Source organism: Larus michahellis, chromosome 6, assembly GCF_964199755.1.
Source record: "Larus michahellis chromosome 6, bLarMic1.1, whole genome shotgun sequence".
Taxonomy (NCBI): Eukaryota; Metazoa; Chordata; class Aves; order Charadriiformes; family Laridae; genus Larus; species Larus michahellis.
In genome coordinates this window covers 56,759,143-56,771,338 of record NC_133901.1, presented here as the reverse complement: position 1 = coordinate 56,771,338, position 12,196 = coordinate 56,759,143, and the positions used below count along the sequence as shown (strand labels likewise).

The 12,196-nt window shown below is 35.1% G+C and overlaps 1 protein-coding gene across 3 annotated transcripts in view; it reads left to right on the top strand.

Moving 5' to 3' along the window:
- Positions 1-12,196, top strand: part of KNDC1 (kinase non-catalytic C-lobe domain containing 1) — a 63,962-nt gene that overhangs the window by 32,553 nt on the left and 19,213 nt on the right. For all 3 annotated transcript variants that reach the window (XM_074591867.1, XM_074591866.1, XM_074591864.1), the window contains exons 7-14: positions 3,871-3,985; positions 7,106-7,177; positions 7,280-7,341; positions 9,557-9,715; positions 10,073-10,150; positions 10,755-10,848; positions 11,028-11,190; positions 11,284-12,128. In XM_074591867.1, coding sequence (XP_074447968.1) covers positions 3,871-3,985; positions 7,106-7,177; positions 7,280-7,341; positions 9,557-9,715; positions 10,073-10,150; positions 10,755-10,848; positions 11,028-11,190; positions 11,284-12,128 — 1,588 coding nt within the window. The remainder of the gene's footprint in view (positions 1-3,870; positions 3,986-7,105; positions 7,178-7,279; positions 7,342-9,556; positions 9,716-10,072; positions 10,151-10,754; positions 10,849-11,027; positions 11,191-11,283; positions 12,129-12,196) is intronic.

Genomic DNA, 12,196 nt, shown 5'->3' with positions numbered 1-12,196 from the left:
TTAAATGATCTTCGCAGCACTGAAGAAAAAAACATCACTTTTTCAACAAGTGAGGCCTAAAATGCAATCTTTTTGGCATAAAACAAAATGTCACCAGTATGTAGCTATAGGCAGTAATCAGTCATGTGGCTTTTTCATATTTTCTGTCAAAATTTCTGTGCTGTGAAAAACATTTTCTTATTTTAAAAACTGGGATATATAATTGCTGTTATGCAAAGGCCTGTTTTAGAACATGAAGAAAAAATTTCAGGAAGAGGCACTGGATTATAGTTTTCTTTGCTCTTTGGTGCAGTTTCACTGGTGATAATATATTAAGAAATGTTTTATATTGGTATTAAAATGTTAGTGATTTAAATGGACTTGATGCCGTATGGATGCTGAACAGTTGTCTTGAGCTTGCTTTGCTGAAATATCTGAGTACATAGTTAAGAAACATCGCATGCTACAGGCGGTTTGACCAAAGATTTTAATCATATATTTTCCAGCACTTTTTTTTTTTCTCAGTGGCTGAGTGGGATTTTTTGAAGTTGTAGGAAACAGTAATAGCCAAGAATCAGAGACTTGCCTGTTAAAAAATAAAACAACCAAACCTGAGACAGTTGCCTAAAAAAGGGAGTTTACACTTAAATGTTTACCAAAACATAAACAGATTCAGTGGAATTTGAAAGCGCATTGTGTTAAATACCTGCTTTGAGGCTTAAATAAGAATTGCCTCATAACATTATGTTGAGAATTTTATTGGTTTTCCTTTGGAAACTATTTTAAGCAGACTGCATGTGCTTTTCATCACAGATGTAAATGTGGGATGCAATATGTCTTATCATTCACCTTGACTATGTTGGATAACTTAACAAGATGTTAGATGGAGAAGTTCCCAGCAGATCCGAACCCTCAATCTTCAGATTAAGTCTTCCAGAATTCTCTTTCTGGTATAGGAAGATGAGCATTAGGAACAATTAGGATATTAGAAGAATGATCTTCTCAGGTATTTTTTTCAGGAATAAAAATAATCTTTGATATTTTTCAAGGTGGAGAGAGATTGGAATTACAGTAAGAGACAATAGCGATGCGGTCTATATGCTAGACACAGGAGAATGTCTAGCATATAAATACTAGCTAGCAATATTAATATTTGAAGTTTAATCTTTCTTTAGGATGCTTGCCACAGAGAACAATTAGGATATACTCTTAAATAAATTTCACCAATCTGTAACCAGACTGCATCCTTTTTTTATCCTGATGCAGGTTAATTTGGCCATTCTGTGGATGGTAGTGATTCTCACTTCTGCTAAGATTTGCTTTTCCTACATCCTTTTTAGTTCTGAAACAGAATTTCAGTTTCTGAGGCCTTTTCATCCTCTATTTTGTTATCTATCATTGACACTTTCTTCTTTCTTTATGATAAAGTTTTGCTGCTGCTCTTAGGGTTTATTCCTACTTTCCTGCTGTGCTTAAATCTCTTTCTGTCATTTCTTTCTTCCTCTAGGGAGCTTGGATATCCCAGAAGTGATGAGAAATACCATTCAGTTTTCTGCTAACTTCAGTTTCCAGTTTAGTGAGAGATTCTTCTTCCCCTTGCTAGCAGTTCATCACCTTCTCCTAAAGTGAGAGGTGATTTTTGTATGTGATAGAGGAATTCCATCTTTCTCCACTGCAGCTTTTAGAGCCTCTAGGGACATTAACTTCAAGAGGAGGGGTTCTCTTACAGAGAAGCATGTGGCAGTGGTGTATGCTTATTACAAAAATATTGCCAAATCCCCAAACCTTCTAAATGTTCTAGTCAGTCTGTGGAATTTCTCTTTTGATTTCACTCCACTCATGTCAGCTGTGCAGGGTGAATGTAAAGATTTGGCTGCTGCTTTCATTGTAAAGTGCCTGTGACCGAAGACACTTGAGGCACTTGAGAACCAGGATGCTATGGAGGAAGGAATGCAGCACTGGCCGGGCACAGTAATCAATCAACAGTGTGAAGCTCGATCTTGAATGTTCTCTAGACTAATTCATTCTTTTTACTATCTGACCTCTTCCTTCCTGCTGTATCATTGATGTCTCTTTATCAGACAGTTCAAGAGCTTGCTTTTCTAGATATAATGGAGGAGCACATTGATGAAAGAATTTTGCACCCCAAGTGATAGCAAAATTTGAGAATGAAGCCTAACCTTATTACCTGGCTTGGAATCTGTCTATGCTGAAGTTACTAGTTTTTGCAATGTGCCACAATGGAGGGTAGGAGAATAAAAGCACCAAATTCATTTTTATATGTGTTGGGGGTAGGCAGAAAATAAAACCTTTTTAAGTAAATCAAAAGGTGTGTTTGATGGCATATCGTGTTAAAAATTAATACCCTGTCTGGTTCACCTTCAAGGAATATTTAAACAGTATGAGCGCAAAGTATTACTTTCCTTGAGAAGGTCTGCTAGCAAAAATTAAATTTTCAACAAAGTTTCAGCTGCAGAAATTAATGTAGTTGTTTTTCTCCTCCCCAGAGATTACAGGAAAGCTAATTCTGTTTGTTGATCTCGATGAAAGTTAATGCAGTAGATTGTTCATTACATATTTTATGATAAAATCCAAATAGTGCCTTGCTGAAGGGTGTTTCATAAGCAGGATCGTGAAAAATTGACTGCATTAAATGACAGTGCAGAGACTGATTTGTCAAGCGTAATGTTGTACTACCATTGTGTGTGAGATAGCCTTAGTCTATTTAGATTTTATGAACATTGATTGGGATATAAAGGTGTCTGTAAAAACAACAGAACAGTTCACGGGTCTTAATTTTTGTTTCTGTCTCCTGTGCTCCAGTTTTGTTTTGGTGGGGTTTTTTCGGAGTTAATCCTGAATTGCTTCTGGTAGTTCTTTTCCCTAACATGGCCTAAAGTTCATATTTAAAGATAGTTTACTATCTTAGGGCTGCATATGCAACAGAAAATGTGCTGTGCTTTTTTTTAAAATAGTTGGATGGGTCTGCTCTGACCCAGAGGTTTCTGCCCACAGTGAATTTTTTATCGTTCCTTTGGTAGATGAATGGAGATCGTAAAGTCCAGCTGATGTCGAGAGCCACTAGTAGTGATAAGGTCTTCTATTAGCACAGCCTGATCAAGAAGGTGTCTGTGCAGTACCATCAAGGTCAAGTTCTTACATTCATCCCCCAAAAAATACAAAAATTGCAAAATGTAAAACAAGGATTCTCTGAAGAACAGTAAGTTTCCATGGAGCAGTATCTTTGTCATGTTAAGGTATTATGCCAGCTATCAAACTGATAGCCAGGAAAACAAATGCTGTTACTACAAATTGAGCAGCCAGTGATTAAAAACAGAACATGCCTGGACTTCAAATAAACCTGTCATTAATTCTGTCGATATTGTTAACATCTTTCACAGAAGAACAAGAAATGTTGATGAAATCTTTAAGGTAAGACCTGTAATGCAACTATCAGGGTAAATCAGGATTTGAACGTGGGATTTTTTTGGTTGGTGATGATTATTTGGATTTTTATGCTTTTAAGTCTAGGTGGTGTCCCTATAATTACTTGTGATCTTTGACATTCTAACAGAGTATTTCCTTATTATTATAATAAAGAGCTTCCAAACAGCTCACTTTTCCTGAAACACTTCTATTCTTGCTGAAATCTCACTTGATTTACACTTCATGCAATTAAGAAACTACTGGTTCATCTATACAGCTAATTGTGCAAAGCTTTTTTGAGTAAGAGGTATTATTAGTTCATTACTGGCAAGTGCAATAAATACCTTTTCTTAATGCTTGTAGGTGAGTGCATTGTATGTTAGGATTTACTTTTTCATTGCATCAGTAAACACTTTTGGTTTGTGATAACTTTTAATAACTCTCTTCATCCTCACTTTTTTTCAGTGGATCTCTCTAAAACTCCTGTTGTCATGGTATGGTAAACCTCTGAAAGACTATGAACTCTGGGCATTATGTCACGAGTGTTTATGTACTCTGCAGACTTGCATAGATTATCCAGGTATAGCCTTTAATTATCTTAAAATATTTGCTTAGTTATTTATGTTCACTGTATTAACGTTTTCTTTATTCAGCTGATGCAAAACATCTTGACTTTCATTTTGTGTCCAGAAAAAATAATAGGCAATATTTCTAACATCACCCTCTTAAATTGTGACTTAGAATTTTTACTCAATTTCGAGCTTTCTTCTGTATATAGAAGAATGTCTGAGTTTTGATTGCTTTTGTGGGGGAAACAAATCTTTATGACTTGAAGCAGTGGAACAAATTTTGTGTCTAGACATTTTGGGGATGGAGAAACTACTATGACTTTTAAGAAAAGCACTGGGGACTTGTATCTTGAAAGCAGGAGGAAATCAAGTTTTATATATATGTAAACATAAAGCTTCCTCTCTTGCCTGCATTTGTTTATGACAAATGATTCCTGACATATTTTTGTCAGTTTAAAGCACCTAGGGTCTTGTCATGACATTACTACTTCCACGTTCCCTATGCTTCAATTTATAGAAGGATTATCAGAAGTCAACTTCTGTGAGAGGAATGAGGACCTGTCCTTTAACAGAATTGTAATACGTTGTATGCGACTTGGGAGAAGACCATCCTCAATTTCCATAGGCATTCTGAATGTTGGTTTAGTTTATACTAGTAATAAATCTGTAGCAGTTCTGATAAACAGAGCAGAGGTTCCCGTCACCACCCCGCTGCCTTTCCTGTTTCTTGATTTAAAAGGCCTGCTTTTGAGGATTTGGACAGGGATGAGTAACTGAATATAAACAATTGGATAGTAAGGTGCCGAAAACTTACTGCATCTCGTTTGTTTTCAGCTTCAGCTATTTTATTTATTTTTTTTATATATAAAACTGTTAAAAAGGAAATTAGCCATAAATGGAGATTTCTGAGCACTTTAAGCAGTGTTACCCTTAAAACTAAGCCTCTGATATATTTTGCGACAAAAGGATTATTTCAGCCTATAGCGTGTTCCTAATGTACCTGAAGGTTTCAAATAACTGCACATAATGGCTCAGATTCTAATTTAATATGCCTCGCCAGCCTCTGTTACTATACTTAAATGCACCCAAAATGAGTAAGTCTTCAAAACACTAAAGACTGAGTTGTGATCTGAACCTTATGTAGCCTGTAAAAGTGAACGTAATGATACAAACCCCTAAATGGAAGGCACCTTACTTAAAACTCCATATTTGACGCATAAAGCTACCTTGAATTTGAATATTGTTTTCAGGTCTAGAATATTTCTGCTAGAGGATTCTCTGCCTGTTCTGAGAGTAACTGTGCATTGTGGAATGACTTACGGTGGTGTTATTACTTCAGTGCCCCCAAACACACACAAAGTTCTTTCAGAGTTCCTTTTGAATATTATTAACTTATTAAAGCTGAAGCTGATATCATATAAAGTGTTTGTTAAAATATCTTTTGTCTTAACATTGGTAGAGTAAGATTAGTAGCTGATGAGTCATAGTCAAATACATTAAATGTGGAATAAACTGGATTATTTATTTACTTAGACAGCCTTTTCCTCCAAATCCTTCCCTGATTACACTTTTTTCATTATCCTAAGCAGGAATTATCTGGGTAAGAAAACATACCCCAAAGCTAGCCTCTTCATGTTTGGTTTGTTGTTTTGGGGGTTTTTTTTTAATTCAATCGTGCTACAATAGTTGTTTGTACCCTCCATTGAGACTTTACTTATTTTCTCTCCTCTTACCAGAGGATGTTGCTTACATGTTGCTCACAGGCGCTTTAGAGAGCCCAGGTGAGAATTCTCTGTTGTATTGAACTCCTGAGATGTGGTTTGCGTGAACTGTGTTGCAGATTCAGGGCCAGAGGCGTTACCTCTTGAGAAGCACAGCGAGCATAAAGAGTTCTGAAGGGAGCTGCCTCTGCAGAAATAACTAGTAAAGGTTCCCGTTCAGCAAAACTTTGCTTTTTAAGACACGTAGTTCAGGTCTAGCTTAAATATTATTGAAGGTAGTAGGCAAACCTTTGTTTACATTAAGCATAGTGAACAATTTAATGGCTTTAGATGTGTCTTGTACTGGTAACTACAAAAGCAAAATGGTGATTTTCTTTTTTTCTCACTTTATTTTTCTCTCTTAGACCTCTTCAATTTATTATTTAATAATAAATTAATATTTGTTTACTCCTAGACCTCTAATATTTTATTTAATAATTAATAAATTTAATGTTTTAACATCATTTAATTTAATGTAAGACTCTATTCTCCTAGTACTCTGTTTTTAATATGAAAACAGCATATTTGATGGTAGTCTACAAAGGGGTGACTACGTTGCTAGCCAGTTGGCTTCTTATGTTGAAACATGTCAAATTACGGTGCACTTTGAAGATATCAAACAGATAGACACAGTCTTACCAAAAGTTTTTCATCATCGAATTTATATAATGTGATCTCATGACCTGAACGTTAAGTTCCTGAAGACCTCAGATCATTTAAAATAGTTTTAGAAGTCAGTTATTTCTTTCCTAACTGTGGAAGATTTCAGGGCTTTGCAAATACCAGTCTATGTAGCATTTCTTCTGTGGGAGAGTGTGTGTGATTATAACTATATGTGCAAAACTGGACTCCGTTTCCTGTCCCACCTAGAGGAGTTCTGCATCTGGCCATATGTCTCAGCTGTCTCCAGATAATGAACCCTGTATCTTGGTGGGGTTGGAGGAGGGAAGAGAGGAGAGATTATATGCTTAAGATAAATTGACTATCTTTTATTGGTACCTTGTGAGAAGACTAGAGTACACCTAGCTGATGTATTTCTTTTTTTGTTTTGTTCCTTCCTTGGCCTTCCTTTTCAATGTTGGGTATAAAGAGAATAAACTTCGGGTATTCTATGCCCTTTTATTTATTGTGATCCCATCTTGGTTTACTTTCTTGTCTTTGTTCTGCAAGAATTGCTTTGGGTGATTATACATCTACTGACTCTTTATTGGGTGGTGTCTGTTCAAGCATTGTTGTTATTTAAAGCATCCTTTATCGTAGGGTAATTGCTGATGTTGCAATTATTTTTAAAATTATGTAATTTATTTTTGTTAGCGTCAAACAGTTAGAAGATATTTATTATGCCCTGCCCTTTTATGGCTTGTTTTACAGTGGTCTTATGTTTGGACTCTGTGCTGATTGACTGCCATGGAAGTATCCTCTTTGCTGCTCCAAAAGCTGAAGGTAAACCAAAACATTGGGTGCTTTGCTTTTATTTCTTTTGGGGGGGAGCAGAGAAGCAAGCAAATATCTTACCTTTTGTTTCTGGTTTCTTTTCTCATTTAGAATCCTGTGATATATTTTATTTAGCTCCTGAAATTGAAGAAGAGGATGTGGATACTGAGAAGGTAATGTGGTAGGTTATGTAGGTTGCTATGCATTTTATGAAAGGTCAGTTGTATCCTGCTGCTGCTTGACGAAGAAAGCTAAACTCTTACAAGATTCTGATAATATTTCTCATCTCCCAGTATTTCTTTGTTACCTGTTGGTTTTTTATATATTGATCTCCCATAAAATCAGTTGTTTCTGAAAAATAACTTTGCCTTCCAAAATTGTTGGAGTAACTGCCAAAAATCTGTTACTCAGTAGTTTTCCACAAGGCTTAATTATTTTTAGTTTGTTAGCAGTAAGACAGACTTTGAGGTCATGTTTTCACATCCTGGAGGTCACACCAAGATCAGTGTTTTAGACTGTGTAGGCTAAAGCCCAAACATTAATCTCATTTAGAAGACTGAATAAAAATACCACTGTCAGCATATTTTTGCTATGGGAACATTAGGAATTATTTCTCTTACCAATACAATTTTCCCAGAGCTTTTTGCTATAGATATAAGCCGTAAGGAGCTCTCAGACCAAAGATGATAAAAATGTTAATAAATAGCAGGTGAGTTATGTGTGTCCACCGCAACTGCATCTGAATGGCAAACTGTACCACAGTGATCCTAAGAGTTAGGAAAGCAGAATTTATACCTTTCTAGTATGTAACAAGAAAAAAGGTTAGCTAATATGTACCTTGTGCCCCATGAGTTCTTTAAAATAAGACATAGTAGTCCTGAATCAGAAAAAAAAAAATCTTCATTAAAAATCTACTAAAAACAGTTTGACTTTCTATAAAATTATCTGTAACTAGAAAATATTTATGTATCTTCTTTAAAACTGCTTTTTTTCTTAAACTGCTTTGTTCCAACGTGCAGGTTTTCCAAAGACTTCAGAAGCTTAAACTAAGCCTGAAATACAATACAGCAGTTTCACTAGACAGTAGAAATTAATAATCCTAAAGTCTTTAGGCTTTATTCTTTTTCTTTAAAAAATCTGAAGTAATCTTTTTTCCTTGATTTTCTACAACATTATGTATAAAACAAGCTGACCTGGGGTTTTTTTGCCTTTTTCTGATGCTTGTATAACTTCCTGATTGTTATGAACATTTACTTAGAAATACAATATGTGTATAGTGCCAGTCACAGTAACTGTACTCCCTCAGTAAAAGGAACTTTTTGAAGGATATACTGGATTGGACATCAATTTTTTCCTAAATAAATTTAGGTTAAAATTGTGATCCTATTGACCTCTTGGAATTCTGAGCCTAAGGGGAAGAATAATTTTTTTGGTTTGGTGTAGCTGCTTTCTCCTATTTCAAATATTTTTGTACCTATTTATTAGTAGCTTTTCCCAATGGTTCACAGGTTGTTTTCTTTATAGTGAACTTCCTTGTTACGTTGTGTTCATTGCTGTTCACTTTACTCAAAAGAGTGCTAGAAAACATTTTTTTTGTGGTGGGAGCACATTATTTAGCACTGTATTTAGGTTTCTGTCCCTTGAGGATTTTTAATATTTCAGAGGTAATGTGAAGAAGCACGGTGCTTTAATTTTGTCAAAATTGCATTTGTAGTACATGCTAACATACGTAAACTAAGCATTAAGTAGACTAAATTTGTCTCTGAAATTGTAATTCTTCAAATAGAACAATAAAGCTTGTGAAGATCAAGTCCTTTTCAAGGTCCCTCATCTCAGCAACTTCAATTGGTCTAGCTGCAGGTAGCGCAATAATAGCTAAAATAAATATACAGTACCACATTCTTCTGATAGGTGTAATCTTCTCTGTAAAATATGACTCGCACTGGCTAGCTTGTAATTACTGCGTGCCATTTACTTGCTGAATTATCATGACCTTTTTAAGTAAATTGCAGCTGTCCAGGTTTTATGGTAGAGGATTGCAGCAAGCTATGTTTTTACACAAGAGAGGAATTCTTCAAAATGGTTCTAAACCCACCTTTTTTCCTGAATGATTTTCCTAGACAAAGGATAAGACAACTTATGTCTCTTGCACCAACAGTAGAAAATTAGCTACTATTATTGCCCGTGCATGCATAACAGCTAGTTTTTGAATTGGGCTGGGATTTTCATCAGCATCTTCAAAAGCCAAATGTGATTTGGAAGTTCTAGTCATTATTTTTTTTGTGGGGAATAAGGGGAATTTTTGTATAACTTGCTGGAATTGGTTTTGAAGTGGAAGCTTTTTTTGGTCTGTTGACATTTTTCCTGTCTCTTACATTATACCAATAGGTCTGCATTTATGGTGTTGCTGCAGTTCTGTGGATGGCTGCGAAATACAGTGTTCCACCGAGTCACAAACTAGCATTGCCAAGAAAATTTAAAAAACTTCTTCTGGATATGGCAAGAAAAAATCCTGAAGAAAGACCTTCTCTAGTTGATGCAATTAAGGTTACTAGATTTAAGCAACTTTATGTGAAAGCTAGTTGTGTCTAAAGTCGCATTTTAGTGATTTGAATATCAAAATATTAATTTATTTTTGGTAATAGACTGATGTCTAATTAAATCATAACCAATCACTTTGGGGTTTGTTTTTAAAGTTACTTCCCTAGGGACATGGAGGAGTGTGTTTCTAATTTATATTGAAATTGTCAGTAAGGTGCTCAGAATAGGTTCATAAGACTTCCTAAACTTACATTATTTCTAGTTGACTATTTATCTTGACGTTGTCCTTGTCCAAGAATACTTCACTTGATTGAAAACTTATTTACTGACTGAAAATTATGATTTTTTTATTTTTTTTTTTAGACATGCAATCATTATTTACTTGAACAAGGTATAAACAGCAAAAATATTTTGGCATTGTTGAATAAATCTGTCTTTAAGGTAAGAGTACAACGTTTTTAATTCTCTACATTTTTTCAATTAATTCTGTAAATTGTTTTCCAGTATGATTTTGTCCCCTGCCAGTATAGTTAGATTTGTTCTCTTATTTTTATTTATTTATGTATTTATTTTCAAGTAGTCTAAGTATAGCTTTTTTCTACTTCTTGCTATTGCCCAGACTCCACAATCTGTATATGTGAAGAAGCAGTGACTTAATTTCATAATCTCTCTTTCATTTACCAGCCCTCTTTTCAGAACAGAAGACATTAATATGTAATTGTTGTGATCTGTTTCTGTTTGAAATATAAGTATATAATGCACACAGCATACAGGCAGTCCATGGAACAGACTTTGTTCAAAACTTTGATTACGTAAAATTTATGATTTGGAACAGAAGGTTATCAAGGTTTGCAAACAGTTGTACCAGTCCTTAAAGTTTTGTATTTCATTTGTTTTAATTCTCCCCCTTGGCATGACTAACTTGTTGCTTTGCAACATTCTAGGTTTATGTGGGGGTTGGATTTTTTTGAAGTAATGTGCTGAGCAGAATTTTAAAAAAGAAAATTGTTATAAATTCAGTTTGGACTTCAATTCTTATTGTTAGGCTATTGAGGAAGAAGTAATCTCGTCTCAAGATCATGCTGCTTTTGAATTTAAAAATGAAAGACATGAAACGGACACTTCAGAGTCAAGTCTAGGTAAGCAGTCAGACTCTGACACGCTTACTTTGTTTTAGTCTTCTCTAGATCAGTTCTCCATGCAAGATTTTCTCGGTCAGATACGCAAATTATTTTTTTTCTATCTAAACTGATTGTTATTTACCTTGCATTTATATTTTACATATTGTTCGTCTTTCTAACTGTGTTTTTGTTTTTAGGATTTGTGCCTATTACCAGTGAAAGTAAACTTGTAGCAGTTAAAGGACCAGTACCATGCCAGATTTCTCTAAATTGTGAGAAAGCTGCATTACCTGTTGCATTCACCTCTCCTGCAACTCACTTTAAGCCTATTATTCTGCAACAAAATGAAAATATAACAAAGTAAGTATATCCTAAAGCAGAATAAGGTAAACTTGAGACTTCATTGTTAAATCTACTGGCATTATCCTAAAAAAAAAATTTATTCCTTTTCAGAGAGATTCACTCACCAGTTTCTGAGCAATTCAAGAAAGAGACAAGGAAGGAAAAACAGGTGGATCACAACAAATCAGGATATATGGAAGACTCTAAAAGCAATAGTACTGTGGACACAGATGTTGTTGAAACTGCACCTGAAATACCTGAGTGTGATTCACAAGTTTCAGGCCACTCATCCCTGATATCTTCAGAAGAACAAAAGTCAGGCAATGCATTTACTTCTATAGTTAGGTTACCGTCACCATCTGATTCCTCATATATTCTACAGGGAAAGAACGTTTTATCTGAAGTTCCTTCCAGCTCCTTAGCTTGTCCTACATCTCCTAATTTTCTTCATATAAATAACATCATTCTCAAACAGGACTCGGAGAAAAGAGTTCTAACATTTGTACCAGTACATTTAGCTGTATCAGAGCAAATACCAAATAAACCTCTTCGTTCAAGAATTGCTTACGATTGCTATCACAGTTTGCCAGTGCTACTTTCAAGTACTATTGCAAGTTATAAAATGAGCACGCAAACAGAAAATGATGCTTCCCTTTGCAAAGTGCAAAATTGTGAGACTACTAATACACAGAACAAGTTTGGTAGAAGTGACCCAGTTATTCAAACCAACTGCCAAGAAATTGAGTGTGCTACCAGTGCAGACAGTAATTTCACTGAACAAGGACACGCACCGTGTACCTCAGTGAATCAAGACAATTCTCATCTCTTTGATGTTGAAGTCCTGCCCCAGCAGAACAGAACAAGTGACACTTTGCTACAGGAAGTGGTTCATCTTATACAAGAGGAGTTTGCATTTGATGGCTATCTAGAAAATGGAGTTGAAGTTTTTGATATGGGTATGTACATTTTCTTCTGTATATTATTATCATTGGTGTGTAAGAATATTGTTATTAATGTCTCTTTT